General features: G+C 40.0%; 1 protein-coding gene and 1 non-coding gene across 2 annotated transcripts; both read right to left on the bottom strand.

Moving 5' to 3' along the window:
* Window positions 1–5,640: 5,640 nt before the first annotated feature.
* Window positions 5,641–16,532, bottom strand: ddx54 (DEAD (Asp-Glu-Ala-Asp) box polypeptide 54). The gene is made up of 20 exons (XM_074617084.1): window positions 16,244–16,532; window positions 14,355–14,481; window positions 14,191–14,261; window positions 13,913–14,101; window positions 13,099–13,148; window positions 12,969–13,010; window positions 11,796–11,891; window positions 11,579–11,700; window positions 11,381–11,442; window positions 10,502–10,633; window positions 10,180–10,390; window positions 9,965–10,096; window positions 9,658–9,879; window positions 9,493–9,566; window positions 9,185–9,403; window positions 8,209–8,357; window positions 8,011–8,124; window positions 7,785–7,898; window positions 7,479–7,597; window positions 5,641–6,997 (listed from the first exon to the last, which is right to left on the bottom strand). Exons 1-20 carry the CDS (start codon window positions 16,334–16,336, stop codon window positions 6,720–6,722), a joined length of 2,616 nt encoding a protein of 871 aa, XP_074473185.1. The 5' UTR covers window positions 16,337–16,532; the 3' UTR covers window positions 5,641–6,719.
* trnac-gca (transfer RNA cysteine (anticodon GCA)) lies at window positions 16,033–16,104 on the bottom strand. The gene has a single exon. It is a non-coding gene; the product is annotated as a tRNA-Cys (tRNA).
* Window positions 16,533–27,113: the final 10,581 nt, after the last annotated feature.

The raw sequence follows: 27,113 nt of genomic DNA, 5'->3' as shown, positions 1-27,113 counted from the left end.
AACATGATGAATTATTATTCATTAAACTATCCAGCATTAAATTAGAATTGCAAGAACAGTAGGACGTATATTATGCTTATAATGCCTCTCTTTCACTCATCACTTGATATAAAAATTAAATGCAGGACTGTTACTGTGCGGTATTGCAGTATTAATAGTTTAACTATTAATAGTTAAAAGTTTTACTATAAATAAGCTATAAACGGAATTCAAAGCATATTCAGTCAGTCTTGGTCAAGATTGCCATCCACACACGGCTCTCGACATGGCGACGGCTGAGCCGGCAGCTAGCAGGTGCTAACCATGGCGGTGTGCTAACAGCAAACAGTGCAAACAACATTAACCTGGGGGGAACCGCAGTAGGAGCATTACCTAGCCCAGGGGTCAGCAACCTTTACTATCAAAAGAGCCATTTTTGGCCAAAAAATAAATTAAAAAATCTGTCTGGAGCCGCAAAACATATTTGAGCCTCATAATGAAGGTAACACCGCCTACTAGGTCAAATGCAGTGAGGACCCAAGTGCAAACGAAAGGCGGGATATTGAAGAATCATCTGGAGGAGATTTGGCTGGAATCTCTTTTCAACAGGAGCTTCCAGTGTGTTTATTCTGGAAATGTCTTTCAATTACTTTTTTGCAAATTTTTCGCTGCAAAAAGCAAACAAATCTGTCCACGCACTATTAAATTCTCCATTATTTTCTAAGAATTATCTTTATTTTGGGATTTGGAAACCTACTGTAGCTAGGGAAACTCAAGACTAGCCAACACCATTAAGGATTGGCAAAATTAGAGGATAAGTGACGGGCCGTAGACGTACATAGACACACAGTTTAGTTTACTGAAATGTTAAAACGTATTTTATTATTCAGTGTAAAGGCTAGGCATGCACCAATCCCACTTTTTCAGTCCTGATAGCAATACCTGGGCTTTGGGTATCGGCCCATTGGTATCGGTGCATCCCTAATATAGGCTACACATTTTTGCAATTGGTGAATGTAAGAATCACTCTAGGCCTACAACAATGATTAATTAAAGTTAAAATGTTAGAAAAAATAACCATTATTCATTTCTATATAATTTTTTGTCAAAGCCACAGGGAGCCAAGGGGCTAAAGAGCCGCACAGGTTGCAGACCCCTGACCTAGCCAGTGGGACACACACTGAGGGACTCACATGCACTAACATGCACAGGCGGCCGGGCTGGTGTTGTGTTGAGTACTGTTTATTGTCCATATGTGTTTCCCACTACCTAAACCTGAACCAACCCTAACCCTAACCAAGGAGCCTGGAAAGAGGACCTCAGCTCCAGTTACACTTTGCTGCTGGGCGCTGATGTTGCAATGGAACCAACAATCGAGTTTCACAACTTGGCAATTTACCGTCTTCGCCCTATAACTACCGAGGGGGGCGCTGTCATGTTAAGAGGAGGGCAACACTATTTGACAGGAGAACAGACGTCAACACAACACCTGTCGGCTTAGCAGTTATTTTGCCGACGGCAATGATATTAGTGTTATAAGTTAGTGTGGCATAAACTTACACAGTTTGAGTTGCGGTGGCAGAAAGGTGCTGCTCCTGTAGAGGCTGTCCGCTCGAGCGCGTTGACTCCAGGGAAGAGGAGTTAACGTTATCCAGCAGCATGTAGCTTTAGCAGGCTATATTCAACCGCAGTTAATATACGCATATCCAAAAACCTGTTGACACCCAAGTCTTTCATAATGTTTAAAAAAGTAGTTTCTCCTTCCCGCCAGGAATGTGGGCTTTTCCTTTCCGTAAACATCTCCGCGAACTGTCGGCTCGCTAGCTAATTGGTTCGTCTACAACCAGGTGTGCAACGCGTAGAGCTGCCGCAAACTAGAGGCCGTGTGTCGCAAACGGTCTGATGCAGGTTAAATGTAGGGACTCTGATAAATTGGTAAATTGAATGGTTTAATATTGAATTAATATTAATTAATTAATATTGATATTAATATTGAAGGACATACCCACACAGACAGACAGAGATTCCTTGCAGTTGGGTTAACCACTCCAATATTTATAATTTAATAAACCTAATTTGGAGATGCCACATAATCAGTTCTTTTTAACACAAAAATACAGAACATGTTTTTATTATTATATTTTTACATTTGTGTTGTTAATATTATATATTATATCTATTGTTTGTTTTTATAATAATTTCATAATACTGTTAATCTACTGTAACGGATATGTGCAATAACATGCTGATCACTCTGTGCAATAATTATATAATTATCTGACGGACACTTTGTGCAATAATCTGGAAAAACTGTCATCTCATCAATATACATATGGTATTTTTATATTCTATATTGTACTATCTTTTATATTTTGTATATTTATATTGCACTATCTCTTTTTTTATTGTATTATCTTTTCATTAGCACCTATGGGATTGTCACAATCTAATTTCGTTGTACTACACAATGACAATAAAGGGCTTGAATCTTGAATCTATAATAGCTTTATTTTCTCTATACTTATGATTAACAGTATAACTTCATAATTATTAGTCTAAAAAAAAGTGCAAATATATGAATAACACCTGCTGTTAATAAATTATAAATATACTTTGGATTTTTTTTAATTCATACACTATTGTTGTGGCTTGTTATAAACTGCATAGTAACTTGAGACTTTGCTTGCTTTACCCCCTAGACAGAGTGACTGGTGTGTTTTATTACTGTTATTTGGAAGATCCCCCTGCTATGAAATATGACAGTGGTCTGGTGTGTGTCTCGTGACAATCTCCATGGTGACTCTGCCGTGTTTGGACCAAATACATTACCCACCTACCACCCATTTTCTTCCATCTTTAGCAGCCTTCACACAGACGACTGGAAGGCACAAATCTCAGGCCTGGAGTAAGAACAGCCATGAATAACCTATGATGGCATGTACGCATATCATCCAAAAAACAGCTTTACTGTAACAACATCCAGATGGACTGAGCCACTTGTCTCCCCTCCTTTCACTGGTGTAGTGCTGCTCTTTCCTCTGAGACTGATCACAGGATGATCGACTGTTGTATCTTCTGCAGGAAATAAATTACATGATCATTTGACATGGGGCCAGAAAAAAAAACAGTCGGATGTGATGCTTCTCAGATGTGAGACAGAAAGTTAAACTATGACAATCTATGTCTTAATGTAAAATAAATTAACTGCACAACTTGTTTAATTTGGTTTGGTGAAATTCTGAAAAAAGGTCAAGCCTTGATATGAAAAAAATATTTAAAGACTAATTACCTAAATAAAACAATAATAAAAACATGTCAAAAGCAAGATAAGTCAGTTGGTATTCATGCTGAAACTTAATCCATTACAGTAATTTAATAACACAGTTGAAACATAATACCACTATCCATCAAGCTCTTAAATTCTAATATTATAAATATATATGGATATATGTCTAATAATTGTAAGTTATAATTGACACCTGAGTCATTAGTGGTGGTGAGTAAACAGTGGAACACAGCAGTCTTGAATACTTCATGGACTTTCTGATGCACACATGCAGTGTTAGTTTTTCACCACACGAGGGTAGCATTGTACCTTATGAAGAGGCCATCATATATTTTATTTGAACTAATAACAGTTTTGCTCAATTGTTTAAACACAAATGCTAGTACTTGAGACACAATGACCACAACCTGTAACTCATGTACCAACCCGCTGAACCAATTCTGATAAAATACAATCATATTTACTGCTTTATACTCAGATTGCAGTTCTAAACCACACTTCAAAACAGGAGGAGGAGGAGGAGGAAGAGGAGAGACAATCTCTGATGAGATTCAGGCCACTTTGGTTGACCATGGTCTAACAATGAGGGAGGCTGGGCAGTAAGCAGGCTTACAGTAGGTTGAGTAAGAAATCTACTCTCATTACAGTATTGTAGTACTGCGTCAATACAAAACTCAATGCGTACTGTAGTTGCAAGTGGACCATTATACTGTAAACAAAAAGTATGTTTCATATACAGTATGCAAGAGATTAGGAAATATATTCCCACTGTATACACAGTATTTACAGTGTACAGGTACAGGTCAGGGAGACAATGACTGTGATGTTGATGAGATGCTTTGGCCAGACTGAAACAGAAGACAGGATGCAGCCTCATTTTCTTTTTCCTTACAGTACTGTAAATGCAGAAGGCTTATTTTGTTTTTACCTCCGCCAAGGAGCTCATGTTTTCGGTGCAGCTGGTGGAGCGGATCCGTCTCACGAAAAAGCAATTTTTGGCTTTGGCGGAGGTCTTTACTCTCCGAGTGGCCTACTAGTTTCTAATGTTTGTTCTGTATGAGGAATGCGTTCCAAATACAACTGTGTTTGCTGAGTTGTATACAATATTTAGGAATAAAAACACATTCTATTCTTGTATTTGTTTTTCAAACAATAGATCGGTGCAATAAACAATAAATCTGTGCAATACTAATACACTGACTTTGAAATACATTTGACTGTGCAATATATTCTTTGATGCAATATATATACCTCAAGTGCAACTACCTTTGTTTACATTTTATTTATTACATCTACCCTACCTATTTTACAAGTGCAATTACCTGTTTACATTACATCTATTTTACCTATGTTATTCCTCTAGTGTAATACCTCTGTCTATATATATGTATTTATTACATCTACTTTACCTGTTTTATTTGTTTTATAACTGTGTGTGTTTTACCTGTTATATGTTTTATCTGCCTCATTTAGTCTTGTCAAATATTTGTTTTAAAGCACTGACCAGAAGTGGCAACTGTGAATCTTGTTGTATTTAATACGATGACAATAAAGCTTTCCATTCTATTCTATTCTATATTTGAGTATTAAAATATGCAACATACAACAGGCTCCTGTACATACAGTATGTAGTGTAACACAGAAAATGCATAAGGCCTACTGCTAAGATTATCATGATAGTGTTTTCTATTGAGCACATCCGTGTTCAATTAGTTCTTAGAAATGTCTATTCATTTCATGGTGTGTGTGTGTGTGTGTGTGTGTCATTTGAACGAAAAATGTCTTTTTGAGAAGACATTGTTTTAAGTGCAGAGTTTGATTTTGCAGGAGATTTGTGGAGTTTGGGGTTTTGTGTGCGAGTTTTTGTGTCTGTGTGTATAGTTCCGAGAATATGAGGTATGCTTTCAGAAAATGTGTGCAAACAATCGAGAAAAACTGTAATTATTAGCAGAAAATTAAAAGAAGAAAATCTTAGGCCTACACATCACAGAACCGGTGGCTTCTCCTTCACTGAACACATCATTTGGTGGATAACATTATTTTTTTTACAGAGGAGATGAATAATGAGCAGCTGAATGTTTTAGAGTCTCCCTAAAGAAGCCAGAGTCAGTTTTGAGGTTCACAGAAAAAACCCACTCACACAAACCAGTACCTCATTTGTCATCATCCACTGGAGCACAAACCGGGAGCAATCCAGACTTTACACCAGCACGAACATACCGACAAATATAAAGGCAGAAGACGGGGGAACAAAGTCACATCAAACATCCTTTCAAAGCCATGCGGTTACCCTGACTGGGTTTTCATTTAAAGAATTGTCCAAAAGGACACCAGATAGAGAAAGTCAGACCACAGTTCCACTGATACTATAAACCGGTTTAATGGAGCTTTATTGTCATACCATATGTAGCCAGAGTTTCTCACATCTTAAAGGTTTTCTTCCAGACACATTCCTGCTTTTTAAAAGTGATGGACCAGAACCAGTATTGTCTATATATCAGAGTCCCTCCTCATACATTTGGTGCAGCGCAGTTTAGTAGATTACTGTATAAGAAACACAGCTTCAAGAATGAAAATGTCAATATTTTGGAAAGTCACATCATAAACATACTTGTGTTGTTGTAATATGTATGTATTAGTATGCAACTACAGCGGCGTATTAGGGCCAATGTAGGGAACAAATAAAAATAGTTACGGTGTTGGGGGAGGGGGGGGTTAATATTCCGAGATTAAACTCAGAATTTCTGAGATTGCACTCCATTATTTTTCGGATTTGTTTCGTAAATGTACACCTTTATAATCTCACAAATTTTGTGGGGGTTTTCTCGTAAATTTGCCACTTCAATCTCAGAGAATATCCAAGTTTTTTTCTCGTAAATATACGCCTTTAATCTCGGAAATTAATACAAAAAAACAACTCAGATATTCTCTGAGATTAGAGTTGTACATTTACTAGAATAAACTGATATTCTCGGAGATAAAAGCAGCAAATTTACGAGAAAAACTCAGAAAATAGCCCCCCTCTCCCCCTCTCTAGCCCTCTTTTTTTAATTTTTTTTTTTTTTTACTTACAATGGCCTTAGTAAGCAGTTGTATAGAACTGACAAAATAAAAACTGCAAATGAAGACACAGAACATTGTTGTATTCACATCTGTATTTTGCCATCAGTTAATAATGTGTATAGAAATATCTCAGTAATCAAATACATTAATCTGCCAACACGCATAAAACAGGGAGCTCCAGTTCACTGGATCATTCCTGTAAATACTCTGTGGCAAATTTAGAGCTCAGTTGTTAAACTCTACAATGTAGAGATGCTTTCCTCAACTCGTCTTCTCCTTTAAATCCACAAACATGAATGACGTTATTCAAGGTGGTTTGGGAAGATGATTGTATTCATCATCCAGCCACTTCATCTCACTCCATCGTGACAGTTCTCCCTCTGCGTCCTCCTTAGAGTCTCTTCCTCATCTTACCCTTCTTCTGACCACCCCGCCCGAAGCCTGACTTCTTAACTTCACCGAGATACTTTTTGTTCTTGGTACGCAGGTTTTTCAGGCCTCCGCCCTGCAGGAAGTGTTGCTTCTGATCTTTCTTGCGCTGCCTCAGGATCTGGTCGCTCGTCTTCAGCTCCGAGCGCACTTTGAGGCCGCCGGGCGTCATCTGCTGTCCCGCTGGGCTCTGGAAGTTAGCACCACGACCACGGCCACGACCACGACCTCTGCCTGGGCCTGGGAGACGGAGGATACAGAAACAGTTGTATTTTTTAAATGGTACATGTGATTTACATACTATAGACTTGAAATGTAGAAAGTGACTTCTCTTTCTGGTTGAAGATTAAAGCAGACAATCTTCACAACGCCTTTACAGGTTGGATAATCAAGATTCAAAATGGCAATATAATGATCTGGCCTAAAGGAATAGTTCGGCATTTTGGGAAATATGTTCATTCACTTTAGAGTTAGATGAGAAGATCAATACCACTCGTATCTGTTCATTCAATAGAACACCAGTTAGCTTAGCACAAAGACTGGAAACAGCTAACCTTGCTCTGTTCAAAGGTAGCAAAATCCACCGACTAACATCTTTAAAGCTCAATAATTAACACGATTATCTCATTTGGTTATTTAATATGGATAAATAGATCATTTAACCTATGGTCCATCAGCTGTAATGGATTAGTAAGTGTTAAGACTACAGTTGCTCTCCTACCTCCCCCTCCTCCTCCTCTTCCTCCTCCTGGCCTCCTCCCTCCTCGTCCTCCTCCTCTTTCCCCATCTGAGCCAGATCCTCCGTCATCGACCCTGTATTTTTTCTTCCACTCCTCGTAACTGAAATGTCGTTAAGTGATACAACGTCTCAACGATACAGCTAAATATTGTCAGAGTGAGAGAGAGAGAGAGAGAGAGAGAGAGAGAGAGAGAGAGAGAGAGAGAGAGAGAGAGAGAGAGAGAGAGAGAGAGAGAGAGAGAGAGAGAACAGTAATAGTAATAGTAAACAAATACACAAAGAGGATACTGGTTCTTCCTGTTCTTGTTGTTGCCAATGGTCTGTCCACCATCTAGTCTGAGCTTCTTCTTCTGGTCGTCCTTTCCTCCTGTTTCTCTCACAAAGCGCTTCTTCTTACGGTCCCTACGAATGATAGAGAGACACTGAATTATGGTGAGAAGTGGCAGAATCAGAAGCATGAGGTTGTCAGAAAGAGGAGGAGAGAGACAGATTTAGAGTGAATTTAAATTGTCACCATTTCATCATGTTGTTGTTCTGGTTTAGCTTGTTTCCGTCGTCTCCCATGAGGTCCAGGACGGCGGAGGACGCCTGCTGTTCAAAGGCGGTGCCCTCTTTGCCAAGACTTAACCTAAGAGCACACGGACCATGAGTCACAGGTAATAACACACACAGATAACACATTTAGAATAAATCTCAATGGTTCAGGCCTCACCCTCTCTCGGAGTTGAAGTCTTTGGGTCTGTAGGGGATGTAATACTCCTCATCTTTGCCCGACTGTCTGCTTCTCTTGTCCTTCTGTCCCTCTTCCCCATCTTCCTGCAGCCTTCTCTTTTTTCCACCTACCACTGCAGAGAACACCCCCTGGTGGAAACATGAAGAATTACATGTTTAAACATCTAGTTTGTCATTTTAAGTGCCGAGTACAAAATGAGGATTTGCAATAATAATTACATACGTTTAGTAGAGATGCTGCTCTGTCTTATTAAAAAACTTAATTTTTTCAAGGCTGTTTTCATATATACAATCCGCTGTTTGTAATTACAACAGTTTATAAACCAACTTTTAAGTAGATGAGCTTACAGACAAACCCGTCAAGTACACTAGAGAAAACAACCTCAACATTCAAAACTGAAACAAAACCAAGAAAAGAAATAACAATAATAATAATGACAAAAAGAAAGAATAGAATTAAAAAAACACATAACAAAAAAAAAAACAATAATACAAAAATACGAGAGTAATTATAAATTAAATCAAATAAGTTAATAGAAAATAAAAAAGGGGGGACGGGAGGGGGGGAACTTCTTACAGTATAAAAAAAATATTTTAGAGCTGAATTGATTTTGTCGATTAAATGATTAGTCAAATTAGTAAAATATGTATTATTATTATCTTTTCTATTTTTAATCTATTTAAGATATTACTAGAATCATTATGAGCATTATTTCATCCTTTTTTTAGTTTTGTTATGTTTGTTTTGTTTGTTATGTATCATGTCAAGCTCTGAATGTCAACTTGTTTTCGTAGTCTTTTTCTTGGTATTTCTCTCCTGTTCTTAACATTGTTGTTTCATTACTGTTTTGTTTTTGCACCAATGAAAAAAAAAAAAAAAAAACACTCCAGAGAAAACATGCTGTAGATGCTTGGTGTCAAATCATAACACCACAGAGGCAATGAGAGTTTCTTGCCTTTATCTCGTCCTCTTCTTCGTCTGTGTTGTGTGTGATATCCATGTCGGCGGTGGTGGTGGTGGCGGTGGGGTTGGCGGGCTGGTGTAGCAGACTTTCTGCAGCCATGTTGTCTCTCTTTTTGCTGAATTTGTTCACCAGCCGCGTGTCCTTGGAGCGCTTGGCCCGCATCACCTCACCCGCCTGGGTCTTACTGGTAGAGTTGATTTCAAAGATAGTCTACGAAAGGACGAAAGGAGAAAGTTTGTATGTTTTATCAAAGGTCAGCAAGAAAATTTCAGCACTATTCATCATCTACTGTAACTCACTGATTTGGATTTGTAGCCTTTGATGGCATCAACTATGTGAAGGCGCTCCAGTTCCATTTTCTCCAAACCCGACCCTGAAACAAGATCAATCAGAGGCCGTTACCGAGTACTGTCTGAGTACCATCATCACTGTTCTCTTCATAGTTCATCTTCCTCCGAACTGACCTAGTAACGGATGGACAGCCATGCTGGACAGATCTGTGTTCTTGACCCGTCTGATGGACTCCGGTGCGGGGTGTGGCCGAGACTTGAGATACTGCAAGTAGGCGTTCTCGGAGACGTGGTGCAGGTTTTGCAGGTCCTGAGAGTTCTCGTGAGCCGTGACCAGATGAGAACCTTCGTCATCCAGGATAGACTGAGGGACCCGACCAAACACACCCTCTGAATCTGGAGGAGGAGAGTTTTAGATAAGAGATCGTGACAACTGATCAATCCAAGAGTTCATTCATCAGGTGAAGTCCTGGCAGCCTACCTTGAGCGTGTTCGAGTGTGGCAAACTGAACAGGTCTTCCGAGGAAAAGGTGAAGGTCGTAGACAAGAGCCATCTCGTCTGCACAAATCATACTCCAGGCTACGCCGCTGCGTCCAGCACGTCCCACACGGCCTTGAAGGGAAAAAGACAGGTGATGACCAAATAATCCTCATTTATCATATCACTCTCATCTCTTCATTGTATAAATCGCTCACCAACTCTGTGCAAGAAGAGCTTGGGCTTGGAGGGGAAGTTGTAGTTGATGACGTTGTCCAGCATGGGGATGTCTATACCACGGGCAGCAACATCAGTCACAATTAGCACCATGGCTTTACGATGCACAAACTTCCCAATGTTGATCTTTCTGGCGGTCTGATCGAGGGCGCTGTAGATGTAGGCGCACTCTATGCCTTCTGTAGTCAGCAGCTGGAGATCAAAACAAAAGAAAATAACATAAATCAAAGCTGATGTTATGCTACGAGGAAACTTTCACACAAAGAGAGACACAGCTGAGTTATTCTGCCGTTTGTATCTTACCTCCCTGACGTACTCTACGTGGTGTCTGGTGGCTACAAAAACCAACGTCTGCTCCTGAGGTTTCACCACATTCCTCAGCAGATGAAGCAGCAGCGCCTGCTTGTCATCCACACGCAGATGGAAAAATGACAGCTGAGGAAGACAGGAGAAATTGAGATTATGAACGGGATGGACAGATATGAAGAGAGGATTTAGCTCCAAGCTTTAGACGCACCACAGAGCGCATTTAAGCAGCCTGTTGCGGCATTTGTAATTGTTTTCAATGAAAGTTTTGTGCACTGCTTATGTGTTTTTACAGGAGCGCCCTTAATGCCTCAAGCTGAAAAAACTCAACTTGAAGCGGAAAAGTGTCCACCGTCATTAGCATTTTTTTTCATTGTGGTCACTTTTGCTGGATCTGTATGACTGTACCAACCATAGTTGCCATGATCTGCAAATTAGTGCGGTACTTGAGACTTCGGGTAAGTTGTTTTCATTCATTTAAACTGTGCTATTAAGCATTAGGTAGCGTATAGTTCATGGTTTATGTTGAGCTTACGTTATCACTCATTCGGTGGTTGCCCAACAACAATTTTTTTTTAAAAATGCAGCAAACCGCTGTGTCTGACCGGGCAACAAAAAGGCAGTGCGGTGCGGCTTGCGTTTTCCATCTGCAAAATGCGCTCTGTGTGATCAGGGCCTTAACGGACATATTTATTTAAATGATCAATTATTAACAGGTCTCAGATGGAGGTTACTGACATTGCAATTCTGTCATATTATTATAAATTATCATGGAGCACATCCTTAATGTGTTCATCATAATAAAAGTATGTTTTCCTCTTTAAACATTGGTTTCTATGGGAGGAAAAATTCTTTCGTGTTTAATAAACTCTTTACCTTAATCTGGTCACTCAGTTTAGAATCCACATCCAAACGAATCAACACTGGTTCAGTCAGCCCTGGAAATATATATTTTAAAAAATCGTATTTAGTTAGCTTCGGTCTTGAACACAAATATGTTATTATGCATATTATGATGATATCTTTAATCTTGATGGATACATCATGTAAAACAGAACTGATAAGTGATCTCACCGGCTCTGGCGAACTCCACCAGCAGTTTGGGCAGCGTGGCGGAGAACAGCAGAGTCTGTCTGGTGTCTGGAAGCCTCCGGATGATCTCCTGAAGCTGCTCGGCAAAACCCATCTCAAACAACCTGAGCGAAGGAGTAAAACGTCGACATGTTCACACATACAATGCATGCAGGTGTGAAATGAAAATATGACACCTTTAAACAATCCCAATTCTCACCTGTCGGCCTCATCAAACACCACGTACTCCACACTCTGCAGCTTCAGGTTCATGTCCCTGATAACGTGCATGAGACGACCGGGGGTACCGATGATTCTGTGGGGGGAGGGGGGAGGGGAGTGGGGGAGGACAGGTCAGGGACCAGTTGCACAAAGCACCTGAAGTTTTCACCTTAAGTATGATACTTAAGGCTGACACTCTCCTTAGCTGAGGAACTTACTTAAGGGTGTTGCACATCTTAAATCGTAAAAGGCTTCCTTAGTTAAAGACAAACTTTAAGGCATTTACTAATTGGACATTGATTGAATGTTTTCTGGTAACAAATTGATCTTCATAAATTACAGGCGGTTGAACCCTGTGGGTCCCATCTGTCGGCAACATTAAAGAAGTGCGCCACTATCTCATTCTCCTCTTGTTTTGACGGGAACTTCACCACAGTGTTCAGCAGACGGGTAAGGCCGTTTGAAACTCAGTGAATGACGCGGCACACTGTTGATCTGTGGACATGAAATCCGTCGCCTATTACGGACTGGAAAAATCCCGTAGCACAAAACCGTAGAGCAATCATTAATTGCCAAGGGGCGTCTTGTCTCCTCATCCCTCTGTTTGTGTGAGTGTAGATGTACCTAAAAGTCACATTTGTGGGCCAGCTCTCCCCCCATAAACAACACTGTTTTGAGGCAGATGTATCTGCGCATTAACGCACCGCCTCTCCGGTAGTGCCCAACTGCAAGCCTGTGTGGTAATGCAGCCTCCAGTCAAATATAGTGTAAAATCAATTGGTCATCGTTCAGCATATTCACCCGGCCGCAAAACACTCTTCTCGGGATGCGTTCATTTCCTTCATTTATTGCCATAAACTTGGCCATGTTGTGGTTAAGAGAGAGTCAGAGGAACCTTACGTTTTTTTCCTTACTTTGGTTGCTAAGGTCTTTTGTGCAACTGTATAAGACCAAAATATGGAGAAAACCTTAAATACTTAAGTGAACAGAAGACTTATGGGTGTTTTGTGCAACCGATTTTACTTTAAGGAAAACCTTAACTCTGACTTTGAGGAAAATCTTAACTTGAGCCGCTTTGTGCCACCGACCAACATACAGGATTACAACATACAGTAAGTACATGGATGGGAAGAAACAACATCATGAGTTAGCGCTACAACAAAAGACTCACATGTCGGGGTTTTCATGAAGAGCGGCAAACTGGTCATCCATTCTGGAAAAGAGCAGAGACATTTACATTCACTTACTGATCTCAGAGTACAACAGAAAACTGACAGAACAAGAAGACAGAGATCACACACCTGTCTCCTCCGAGGATCAAGGCAGTCCTGAGGCCGGTGAATTTCCCCAACTACAATACCACAACACAGTGAGAGAGAGAAATCAGGGTCAGCAGCACTAAAACATGATCACAGAGGCTCTTCTGCAAATTAACTAAACTGTCATTTAAGGTTTTTTAACCCAGAAAATATAACTACATGTAACAATAGACAACTTGAACACCTAGATGAACGACATATTATTGCAATTACAAGTGTGCCTTCACAGGAATTGTGACCTGAATTTTCACTTGTATCTGTATACGAAGACATTCTCTTAACTTTTATTTTAAGGACTATTTTAATTATTTTATATTGTTTCATTTTACTTTTTTGTACCTTTTTCAGATTCAGACAATTTTATTTATCCCAGAAGAGCAAATCAGTTTTACAATCTACCCCGACCATACACAAACTCACAGAAACACAGAATGAATACATTTATAAATAAATAAATACCTAAATAAATAAATAAGGGGCAGAGATGCACAATGGCACCTCGTGTGGCCCCGTACATACTGACTCACACGAGGACCAGGCGAAGAATAAAAATTCACATAGTAATTGAATAAATAAGTAAATAATGACGAAACATTTTCATACATTGCACATTACATTACTACATTCAATGAATGTATGGGCTTTTCTCACATGTAGCTCTTTTGCTCGATGTTTTGTAACTTTTAAAGATTTTTTTCTATCTTGTAAAGCACTTTGTAATTTGGTTTTGAACCATGCTATATAAATGAAGTTGATTTTTATTAATAGTAAACACTCATCAGTCTGTTCGTCTGACCTCTTTTGTGAATTTCATGGTCTGCAGGGCCAGCTCTCTGGTGGGGGTCAGGATGAGGGCCCTGGCTCCTGTTTGGGCTTGCGGGGCCTTCAGCTTCTCAAACATGGGCACCAGGAAGGCGGCCGTCTTACCGCTGCCGGTCCTCGCCATGGCTACGATATCCTTGCCATCCAAAATCACCGGGACAGTCTGAAGTGGTGGAGAGAAGGATTGGGTGTGAAATACTGTGCTGTTAGAAGTCACAAATGTTTGATTACAGGATCCTGCAGTGGACTTACTTTTCTTTGGATCGGAGTAGGGACTATGTAACCCTTCTTCATGATGCCTTTATATACAGGGTAACTGAGACCTGAAACCATGCAGAATGTAGTTAAACAATGGTGCCTCTGGGGAAACAGTGGTCTAATGAATACACACAGGTAGACTCTTCACTTGGTCTTACCCATGGACTGAAAGCCTCCAGACTTCTTCTTCTTCTTGTTCTGGGCCCTGACCAGCTGTCTGGTGTCAGGCTCCACATCTGACAGGCAGTCTGATGTGTTCGGGAACCGCGGGAATTTCCTCCCTAGCTGTGAGACCGATGAGAAAACACAAAAATAGCTTGTTAACAACATGACAGGAGTGCAGGTACAGAGGTTGAAGTGTTCCAGCAGTCTCTGAATATGCTAATTTTGTTCACTGCTGGACACAGGATGTCTCCTGCTTCACTGAAAAATCCATTCCCAGTGTTATGTGCACTGGAGGTTTCAGGTTTCCACATCACACTGTGTAAGTTTCATACTGGACTGGCTCCATACTGGTCGTGATGTCACGAAATCCTGCTCGTATACACACACGTGTTAAACTCAGATTTAAGGAGAAACTTTCCCCCTTCAGCAGATGAATGTGAAAACAGCCTTCTAGTGTCAAACTCTACATATACGTCACTCTACACATGTAATAATGCAATAATAAGCAAAACACATTTTTGAGTGGAGATGGACTTTTGGGGATTGATCGGTTAGCAAAATTGTTGAGTGATTTTCTGTTGACTGACTAAACGAATAGCAGACTGTTTCAGCAGTAAATGCATCCTGAGGTAGGTAAACAATTAGTATAAAAAAATGGCATCATTTCAAAAGTAATGTAGCCTACATAAGGGCTGCCCCCTCTTCGTCAATTAGTTGACTAATCGGTCATTTTGGTCTTAGTCAATAAGATTTCTTTAGTCTATTAGTCGTTTTTTATTCATGCAATTTATGAGCACATCTCCGGTAAACAGAAGATTTAAAGTGGTGCTTCTGTGTGATTCTTTGTGGAGAAACTCAGTTTTACAGATCTGTCGATTAAATCAACTAACAGATTAGTCGACCAAATCAACAAGTGTTAAGTCAACTAAGAATTTCTTTGGTGGAGGACAGCCTTCATGTACATCACATATGATGGATGTAGATATGGTTGCATGGATGTTACATGTACAGAAACAGCGTACTTGCATTTGAGCAATGTACAGGTCGCAGAATAAGTGTAATTATAAAGTGGCAGAGATTAAACAAATGAGGTGACAACAGAACACATATAGAGGCTATTATGCTATAATTTATATAAACTAATTTTTCAACACTTACACTTAAGTCACATGCTTATGAATATATGTCATACTAGAGCTGCACAATTAATCAAATTTTATCGATATCACAATATGACCTACTGCAATTTTCAAATCGTAGGATTTTAAGTACTTGCAATATTTGTTAAAGGTAAACTGTGTGTCAAAATACCATTTTAAATTAAATATTGAGATGTCCTGGTCTACACATCATATTCTACAGACTTAAGAAAACATCTTTGTTTGGTACAAATCCACGCAAAAATCACAACATAATTTTAATGTTTTTCAATAAAAAATTGGAATAATGATGTAAAAATTATCAATCCCTCTAAAATCGCAAATCGTATCGCAATATCAGTCCAAATAATCGCAAATAGATATTTTGTCAAAATCGTACAGCCCTTTTTTATACCTATGTAGAGTTACCATTAGAGTGCTTTGAGTATAGCAAACACAGATATAATCACCCTGCACATGTTATATATATATTTTTTATATATCATAAGTCAAATTGTTCAAAACATCTCTTAGGGGGCATCCGGATTTGAACCGGGGACCTCTTGATCTGCAGTCAAATGCTCTACCACTGAGCTATACCCCCAGATACCTGTATAACCTGGTAAATAGTCTACCTATACTTATGAGGTATGCTGACATGGTAATACATCAAAAGCTGCCACCACCGATATATATCAGCTGCCAACAGTAAGTTGTTTTAAATGTAAATATTGTTTCCTTACAGAATCATCGTCCTTAACTTCAGCAGCCAGCTCAAAGTCAGGCTCGGCTCCGTGCCTCCTCCTCTTGGTGAATTTCTTCTTCCTCTGCGCCATCCTGAAGCTTTAAATCTCTGCCAAAAGATACGTTTACTGTCCTGTTTATGAAATAACACGGCGTCAAACTAGTTAAAACTAGTAAACACAGCTCATGGCATCTAAACACACGACAACAACACTGTGAGCAGACATGTTGGACACACGTGTGAGCTTCTTCTTCTGCTGCTTCCGCTTCTTCCTCTTCTTCTTCTTCTTCTTCCGGTCTGTATGAGGTCTCTTAAAGCTCAACACCGCCATCTACTGGCTGCTATAGAGCGTGTGTACACTCACATCTATAATTATGCATATTTTACTCCATCTCCACTTCCTCTGAGGCCATTATACTCTTGGCTGTGTCATTTATATTATCTTTAAATCTTTATAACGCCTCATAACATAGTTTCTGATGTAACAGCATCTCATTTACTTACAGAGGATGCAGATTTCATGAACATTAACATCTATAATTATGCATATTTTACTCAATCTCCACCTCCTCTGAGGCCATTATACTGTAGGTTGTGTCATTTATATTATCTTTAACTCTTTATAACGCCCCATGACATAGTTTCTGATGTAACATCATTTCATTTACTTAAAGAGGATGCAGATTTGATGAACTGTACCTCGAAGCCAATTTTTATTTTATTTGTATTTAACCTTTATTTAACTAGGAGTAAAAAAAAAAATCATTGAGATTAAAAATCTCTTTTCCAAGAGTGTCCTGGCCAAGATAGGCAGCAGCACAGTTACACAGTTGCAGACATAAAACAAACATTACAATTGAAAACGAAGACAAAGAGCAAATTACAGAATCATAAGGTATCAAAAAACATTCATCAACATTCAAAACATCTACAGCCAGATGTGCTTGTTTCCAAATCTTTTAGAAGCACTTTAAAGATATTCAGTGAGACCAGCTCTCCAAGTTTCAGATCACTTTGTAGCAGCAATAATCCAACAGCTAAACGTAACCATATAACACAATTTTCCAGTCTTGCTTTTTCAATTCCCCTCAAATTGACTTCATTCAGTGGAGAAGGATGATATTTTGTTTGAAACATATAAGCAGAGGAGCAATATCATGAATCCTCATTTAGGCTACAGATGTCAGGCTCTTTGGGTTCATCTTTAAGAACTGGTGCTTTTTATATCTTGTCAAACTACTTTATTTCTGTTTATAGGATTAAATCAGTTTTTGCCTGCGTGGAGTGACATCCATCTCTGCATTTCTTCTGGTTATCCATTTATTGCATAAATACCAGAGAGAAATGTTTTGTTTGCATGAAGATATTTTTCAGTTCAGTTCAGAGGTTTCGTACTGTAGCTGCCTTTTCACCTGATTTCTGAGAGAGAACATACATGCAGCATCCTCAGCCTGTTGCCTTCTATTGTGTCAGCATTTGCACTTGAAAGGCTGGCACAGATGTCTCTTAGCAGAGTCTTGGTTTGAATTTGATTACACCCTAATTTTCACAGCAACGTCTCTGGTGCTGAGATGTATTATAGGCTACACAGTCCAATGCTGATCTAATCACAGGATGTGTTTTATCTCTCTGCCTCAGTCAGTATACATACATTTAAAATCTTCGCCATGATAATTTGCTCCTTGTTTCCTTTGAAACAGGAATAAGTCAAGTCAGCAAATGACACAATTTTTGTCTTATCATTTATATCATTCCTCCTTTCATCATTGAAATGAAAAGCATGCTTTAACTTTGACTTGGATTATTTTATTTATTAAAATAACACCAGTGTAACACTGTCCTGCAAACTCATATTAAGGTCATTAGGTTGTGCAATTTGCAAAAAATAATCTAATTTCATTTGATCTGTCTGGGTGAAATCAACAAAGCTGTTTTTGACCTATAGAGTCAGATATATCTATTCTTTAGGTATATGAGAAAAGTGAAAAGTAAAAAGTAGAGCCTTAATATGCCTCTATTGTGATGACTATATATTTATATAACTCATGGTGCAATCAGAGTTTTTCTTTTTGTTGTGTAAGTGGGACATAAGTAAGTGGGACATAGGACATTTTGGCAACCAAAGCCTACCCATCCATGCAACAACTGCAACACTAATGCTACTGGAATCCTGAAATATGCTGCAAGATTTCTCCAAAAAACAGATTTTAGTCCACTGCATAAACATAAGCTCAGAGACAGAATCGCTATGGTTTCAGCATGGCACTATGCACTGTACTAATTTTAAGATTCTGTCCTTAAATGCCAAATTTCTTACACCTGCGCTACCGTAAGTCATTGTTTAAAGTAGCCATATTTTGTCATTCATTATCAGATAATACCGTGTGATTGTTGATGACGTAACAAAGCAACTCTCTGCCTCCATTCATAAATATCGCTCTGCCAAAGCTTTTGCGCAATTTCCTTGCTTGACAGCCTTGAACCCAAATTAATATTACACAACCAGTTGAATCTGTAAGGGGATCAAATATGAGTGTCTTACTAGGGGTGGGAATCACCAGAGGCCCCACGATACAATATTATCACAATACTTACGTCACAATACGATCTTATTGCGGTTTATTACCTTTTTTCGCTGCAAATTATGCATTTTGTCAACATCTGATTTATTTAATAAGATAAGGTTTTTTCTCTGTTCATTTCAGAGTTATCATTCACATATCCTGAGTATAGAGGTCAAGGGACCCCTGTGAAAATGGCCCTGACAGTTTTTCCTTGCCAAAATTTATCGTAACTTTTAGCGTTAATTAACATTCTTCCTGACAAACTAACATGACATGTTTTCTAGTTTCATATGATACCAGCATCTTCACTCTAGCTTTAAGACTGAGCCCGCTACAACCTCTGAAAGACAGAATGGCGGCCATCAGATTGTTAGGAGGTTAATAGTTTAATTTAATAAAAGATCAATACTTGACGTCCGTGTGACGATACAATATTGCCACGCAAAATATCGCAATACTATGCTGTATCGACTTTTTCCCACACATCTATTTCTTACTATTCTTATATTGATTTGGCCTGAAACAGTTTAGAATAATATATTTTGTCAAATTCTGTCCTTTGAAGCCTTCAATAATCCATTTATTCACTTCTAAGCACAGTGATTATGGAGCAAATGTAAATGTCTGTGACGTTCCTACATGTGGTTTCATAAAAATGTGAAACCAGCTGCTGCTCAAGGAAACAGCTGCACAAGACATTAAAAACACAAATGAACTCTGAGATGTACAGTATGTTATTCATTAGGAGCCAAAATGAGAAAACTGTGTTTTCCATCCCATTTTTAATGATCATCGTTTCTGTTTTGATCTTATTGGAATTCATATGTTTTCTATATATGTAATATTAATGAAAAACAATATATAAAGTGTGGATTTGATTTATAATATTACAATAATGCACATTTTCTATTGGTCAGTATGTTTTCAGCTTACAGGACTTTTTGCATTTGCTCCTAACTTTCTGTTGTTTTAGAAGCAGCCACAGTTAAATGTTTTAAATCACCCAGTGGAAATGTGTCCTTTGGATGATAACACTGACACTAATATGGCAGCCAAAACGTGTCCTGCGTGCTGTTTGAAGTCAGTGGGCTGATGTACAGTAAATAAGTCAAAACCATGGCAACAGCCCAGAGCTAATGCCATTCATATTCCCTCACAGAGCCGGTGGCCTGGAGTCAAAATCAGTTCAGGGAGCTGAAGAGGGATGACACGCAGGCCATAGGTACAGCGAGCCACTTATATAGGATCTGCTTTTGTTCTTAAAGGTGATTTAAGTGATAAAGCCGGAGGAGGATTAAGATATGAAGCTGGCAGGGATGGGAAGGGTGTGTTGTGTTTTTGACTTGGCATTCAAATAAAGCGGGCGCTGGCATCAGTGTGCTATCAGGTCAGCCTCCAAAGCTCCTGGCAGCGTCTTAACTCTCACATTTCCTCACTATGTCAAGCCCTCGTGTTGAAAACATGCTTCTGAATCACGCTTCATCTCTTATTATTCATGAGGCAGGGCTTTTAATGTTCCTGTCTATGTCTATCACAGGCGATGACAGAAGATAGGGTTGCATGTTTTGATTTGTCTCTAGGGAGCATAACACCCCACCTGTTACAAATCCCCCGAGAGCCCAGCAGCCATTGATTTCACAAACGATAAGATCTATAAATGACAAACATACATAGATTTATTAATGTGGGCCAAGATAAGCTGCATCCTGATGCTATAGGGGACTTACAGCGGAGTATTTGGCCTTTGTGGTGTAACTTGTGTCAGTGATAACATGGATTTGGATACGCTGGTTCAGTATGCAGACAGTAACTAAATGGGCACTGAATGAAAGTTATTAGGAAAACAGATGTCAACATGTCCCAGGTTTTATAAAGAAGTGTGTGTAGCAGATGCTGCCTCTAAGCTTTGGAGATTGGGGGGGATGTTTAAATTAAGAGATTATTGAGCTGATGGTTGGTAAAGCTAAGCCTTTAAATGGGGGTAGAGTTAAATATTCTTGTCCTCTATCTGTGTCGATTTAATTATTTATCAAGCGCTCTTTAAAAGGCTGGCCGAGGGTTCATTCAGTGGACCTTTTAAAAATAGTCCAAACATCCAATTAGCATCGCGAGTGAAGTGCTGCTGCAGCATATCAGGCAGGCATGTCCCCCCAGCAGGCCTTCAAATACTGGTTTGATTCTCCATGCCAGACGCTGTATAGCCAAGGGGAAAATTAATCTCCGAAATCAGATAACGGCTCCTCAAAAAAAGTTTGAAATGGCTGCATGAGAGGAAATATCAGCTTTAGAGTTGCATCCCGTGAAATGATTATATCCTAATTGTGAAATGTGAGATTTGCTGTGAGTGTTGAAACTGGGAAAACTGTGTTTTTAGTGCTGTTAAAGATATTTCAACACTGAGAGACAATTCACTATCCATAATTTAAACTCAGACTTGTGTATAGAGTTCAAACATTTAGCCGATTAGACTGTTGTCAGGCTATTAAATAGGTGTTATCAGTTGCTATAAGCACCATAGATGTGGGTCAATAGGGGCCTACTACACCCACTAGTAGGTTTTATCATCTATTGACATGGTAGATCACCAAAAGAAGGTATAAAACAACACAACAGCGACCCCTAGCGACTGTAGTTATGACAGGAGCAGAAGAGGAAGTCAGGTGCTGTAGTATAGACAGCGTGAAACTCCATATAGGTGGGTGTCGGGGATAATGCACAGGAATTTTGCCCAGGAGGTTCACATCCTGTGTGACACTTTTGCTTACAAAACATGATGTTTGTCCCTGAACTTGACTAAGTACTTTTGTTACCTAAACCTAAAGAATTCTTTTTGATCATGTTCAAAACAAAATGTTTCATTCAACGTGTTACTTTTAGGTTTCACTTTCACTTTTACAATTTAAAAAGGCCTAGTAGCAACACAGTCTCACAGCAGTTGGTGAAATAGTCACGAAATGTAATCTATTTCTACGCTCAGCACGACTTTCAACAATGTATTTTTCATGCGTTTTCCTACGAATGTCCAGCAACACGTGTCAACGCGTTCAGTCTTTTCAAAATAAAACTACTTAGTTAGGTTTAAGATCGGCTTGGTTAGGCTTAGGCAACAAAACTTAGTTAGGTTTAGGAAAATATCGCAGTTTGGGTTAAAGTAACTCCGGAAGTGCTGTAACTTAAGTATGTAAGTTGACAAATAAATCAATGTTGACTTGTGGTTTCACACGGGGTACGAACACCGGTCTCATGGACGAAAGTCCTGTGTTTTTTAACCCAAACGTCAACCTCAACCGCCTCCTTACCTCTCTCTCTCTCTCTATACTTCCTGCTTCACAATTATATGGATTACATACGAATTGATTTCCTGCTTACCATCACGAAAAAAAATTGAAATTCGTGACTATGTACGTACATGAATCAATACTACTACTTCACAAACTGCTGTGCGACTAGGCTGGTAGTAGGCCCCAAATGAACAACATCTATGGTGCGTATAGCGACTGATAACGCCTGTTTAATGGCCTGATAACAGTCGAATTGGGTGGCTAGTTTGTGCATTAAATCGAAGCCTTCCTGCAAGCCAATACAGAACATGCCTCTGGATCAGCAACCAGTGTGCATCATGCAGCTGTGAATAACCTGGTGAGGGAAACAGTTGACGAGAGGGTCATTGGGCTGCATGGCACTGCGAACGTGATGGTGCCACCCCCAGTGACAGCAGCAGATGGTGGAGGCCACCCCTGGGGGCTTCCCCCTCAGGACTGCTGGGCAGGGAGACAGAGCAGCCATGCACAAAACACACGGCCACTGATTGGCCCGTTCGTCTTAGGATGCCACGGGCTGATAAGAAGCTGAGAGGAGCAGCGCTTACATGCTTGAGAGGACGTATAATTGTGTTAACTCGGTAGTTTCTCTGGACCCTCCACTCACCCATCACGGGAGATTAGTAGGTCAGTAAATTAGCATTGGCTGGATTGCAATCCTTAAAAGAAATCTAGGTGTCAGCAAGAATCATTTTAGGATTTTGAATGTAGAAGATCATAACATGGACAAAAGATATCTGAAATGATCTGTGCTCCTGCATTTCAAGAATGATTACACACAAGCAAGCAGACATTTCAATAAATTGTGGGAATGGATCGGTTACAATATGTCCATTAGATATTAACTTATGTGAAGCAAATCCACATAAATGAATATTATATTGAGTACATAAACTCTTCAAATAGAAAACGTGTATTTTGTGAATTCATGTGCATTGTAACCAGAATGCTGGGGACCATGATTTAGAGGGTAATAAAGCAAAATTCAGAAGTGCTTACATTTCCACAACTGGAGCTTAAAGCCTTTTGCTGAGACGTCTCCTTTGCTTTATAAGGAGAATCCGGCTTTGCACTCCCTTTAGTGTGAAACTGCAGAGGCACATACATCCGGTCAAACTTTTCAATTACTTGATATTCTGGGTGCTAAAAGGCAGTTTTCCCTTCAAGGCTCCGGCAGTTAATCTCACCAGTGCCAGCGTTAAGGCGATAATCAGGGGACATGTGACAAAAAGCACAAAAACTGTCCCTAAGGGGAAGCGAAAGAGACCCCTGAGGATTTCTCCAAACTGGTGGGGCATCAAAGTGGAATCTGAAAGTGAAGTTTCTAGACTTTTGTTTTGATTCAGCTGCACACAGCCTGCAGAATATCTCTCCACGTTGTGAAGTATTGTGGTCCGACACTATAGTGGATTACTGCTCATTAAAGCTGCAGAGCAGCCACTGGGCTGTGGTTAATACACAAGACTTAATGGCCATTTTCAGTTTCATCTCCTCTCCACTTTTTAGGGGGAGGGTTGTATGCAAGATGACAGACGGCCAGAATTAAAGCCCACAGAGCAGAATTAACTTTTCATGTATTTCCTCCTCGCATCCTTGTTGTTTCTTTTTGGTCGTTGCCTTGCACAGCCTCGGGGCTCGGTTCTTCTTCTGGTGTCTTAATTGCAATTTCATCAAGAATTTAAAGCCATGTAGCCTTCTCCTATTCTTGTCACTGTCGCTCCAAACTAGTTACCGCTGAAGACTTCAAGGGTATTTAAAACAGCTATTGTGTGTCATGAGATAAGTCAGGAGCAGCTCGGGGAAGACTCACTTTCATCATTGTAGTACTGCCGGACCTGCTCTTCCCGCTTCCCTCTCACTCTTCTCTTTCATGGCTTTATCACTCAAAGGCTCAAGCAGCTCAGCAGAATATAAATGAACACGAGCTGTGAGATGCAGTGGGAAGAGGGAAAAGGTCGAGACAAAAATTGCATGTGCACATCAGCGTTGGGACTTTTACAACTGACTGCTCTTTTATGCTTCACACCGTTCGGTTCGGTTGCGTTGATGCAATATGAAAATTTCACATTGTAGATTCAACACCCATGTCCATGACGAATGTGGGGATCTTGAGATGTAGAGTTGTGCGGGTGCGTGGGTGTGTTTTTTTGAGTGTGCATGCGAAATGTAATGTTACTTATATCACATAAGATAAGGCTTTTATTATGGCGAGAGTTTGTGTTCAAGCTAAAGTTTGACATCTTGGGAAATGTGATTATTTTTTTGCTTTCTGGCAGAAAATTAGAAGAAAAGATTGTCAATCCTCTCATTTAACTCTCAGCAAGAAAAGCGAATAAGTGTATTTCCCAAAATGGCAAAATCTTCCTTTACGGTTATAGTTCACACACGCACACACACACGGGAGGGAGGGAGGGAGTTACTCTCCCCCACAGAAACACTGCTCCTGAACTCCCTGAAAAGCCTCGCTTGAAGTCCCGCCTTTTCTTCCGCAACGTGGTGATGTCACCAAGTAACACATTTGCATAACACCTGCCTAGCGGCTAGTTTGGCACACCCTCAATTAAAGCTATTTAGAGCGGAGCTGGAGCGGAGTCTGAAGAGTTTGGTTCGGTTGACCGATCAGAAACAGTGGGCCAGCTGACCAATCAGAGCAGACTGGGCTTTTCGGTAGGAGGAGGAGCTCAAACAGAGCGTTTCAGACGGAGGGTGAAAAGAGGTGCTGCAGCACAGCCAGTATAAGAAAAATAAAGTGGTTTTTTTTTTCAACATTAAAGCGTGTAAACATGTTCAAATACAAGTATGCACCTGAAAATAAGCATAAAAGCTCCTCTTTAAGCTTAAAACAGCATCTTTCCTCCCTCACCTCCTCGTGCACACACACGGACACTTCTACCGACCATATGCTTCACACAGATTGTTCACACTGCTGACATTTCTCTTCTCTCGCCCTGTTTTTCTTTCACACACACACTCACACACAAACAATGACTCATGAATAAAAGCACAGCGAGAAGAGACAACTCACACACAGCTGCACACACTTACAAATAAAAAGAGGCACATATGCAGTGTATGTGTGTGTAGAAACATGACAAAAAGATGACATGATTAGGCATTTTTTTCTTTTGTAAATGATGCATTCCGCTGTAATCAAGAAATTATGTGGGGAAAAATCTGCACCCGCCACTCTAAATATGTCTTAATATGAATGACAGCGATCATTGGCAGCCATCTATCAGGCTGGACCATATGTTGCTTTGGGTGGGGAGGGAAAGAGGGCTTACCACAAAGCCTGCCTTATCCTCTGGCATTACAGTCTCTAAGAAAGGATTTACTCTTTAATTCTTGATTAGATAGAATTTTCTCCCCAGTGTGCAAGCACACTGGTGCACAGAGCAGAGATAACCTGCCCTATTGGGACGGTGTGTGTGTGTGTGTGTGTGTCCTTTGGCAACGCTCCTGAAACACACACACACTCACATATAAAACAACCTGCAGCCCCCTGGCGTGCCATCTCATTTAGCGCCTGGGCTTTTAACACATTGTGATAGGGCTATTATTAGAAGCGATGAATTATCAATCAAGAATTAATCCTGATTGATGTGTTTTCCCCAAACTGGAAAAGGACCACACTCACTATTTGTTTTCACCTCTGTGATGAGAGAAAGTGGTTCTTTCAGGTTTTTTCTTCAGGGGATTGACATGAGAGAAGACTTTTTTTTCTCTTTTTTCTGATCGAACCTACTCAGGACGTGAGGGTACCGCTGAGGAAGACATTCATTTATTTAGTTCCTTCACCCATTTATCTTCCTCCCCCTCGTCTCTTTGCCTGACTGGCTGCATGCTGAGCTGACTGGCTGCCTGGATGGTTGGCTCCCCCTCTCGCTGGACACTCACTGGCAGTTAACTCACGCACTGCGTGAGCTCCGTTGAGGCTGGGCTGGAGAGAGACACTCGGGCTGCTCTGGCTTTGGAAAGTGGGATCTCTGCTTTAGGTTTCTCTCTCTGTCTGGTTTTGGTGGACTATTAGATGAGAGACAGAGGAAATCTCTGGCTCGGTCTCCTCCAGCACTGACACTGACCATCACTACTGTGCTGCATCCATGACTTTACATACCTGGCTGGTGTATGGGCTTGGATTTATCTTGGTTTGGGCACTCTGCTTGAAACAGGGTGAGTAGGATGTATTATGGTATTGAAATCTGTAGTGCATGGAGACATATGCATGCGTGTGTGCAATAATCTTCACTTAAAACAGCCTTTTACAGGCAAAGTAATCAATTTACAGCCATAATATGATGTATATACTGAAGTATCAATACTGTAAAAAAGCAACTTTAAACATTTGCAATATATTAAAACAACACAGCAGTTATAGAAAATAGGCTGGTGAATGTTCCAGACCTGAACCAGCCGGACGGATCACATTAATATAATGAACGACCATGTTGAAAAGTGATTCCAATAAATATTCCTTTTGTTCTGCACATAATTGACCTGGGAGTTCAAATCTATGCCTCCCAACAATAGCTGATATCCATAGGTGGCAGACTAAATTTCCCCACAGAGCAATAACGATTGACCTGATTCGACTTGGCTGCAACCTTTGTTCCACTCGGGGCCAAATCAGAAGGAATTGGGGCGATGTTGTGCTGCTTTGCTTGATTCATATCTCGGTGTTTGGTCTGAGTCAGATCACCTCTGATCCCAGCTCCACACCAGAGGAGTGAGGCGAGCTCCCCGGGCATACTAATGATGATCAATAGGGCAGCATCCACGAGGCAACACATAGCTGGATGTAAATAGAATTGCAGTGCATTATAAACAAGTATCTGATTTTCAAATTCATGTTGTTTCTGTTTAAAATTCAACAGGACTTTAATACCATAATAGAACACTATTAAATACCTATTATATATTACATAATGCTTGATGAATCATCTTGCATTCATAATTAGTTCCTAATATGTTCTAAAAGCTCATT

This window comes from Sebastes fasciatus, chromosome 19 (genome assembly GCF_043250625.1).
Source record: "Sebastes fasciatus isolate fSebFas1 chromosome 19, fSebFas1.pri, whole genome shotgun sequence".
In the NCBI taxonomy this organism is placed as follows: domain Eukaryota; kingdom Metazoa; phylum Chordata; class Actinopteri; order Perciformes; family Sebastidae; genus Sebastes; species Sebastes fasciatus.
This window is presented reverse-complemented; position numbering and strand designations above follow the sequence as displayed.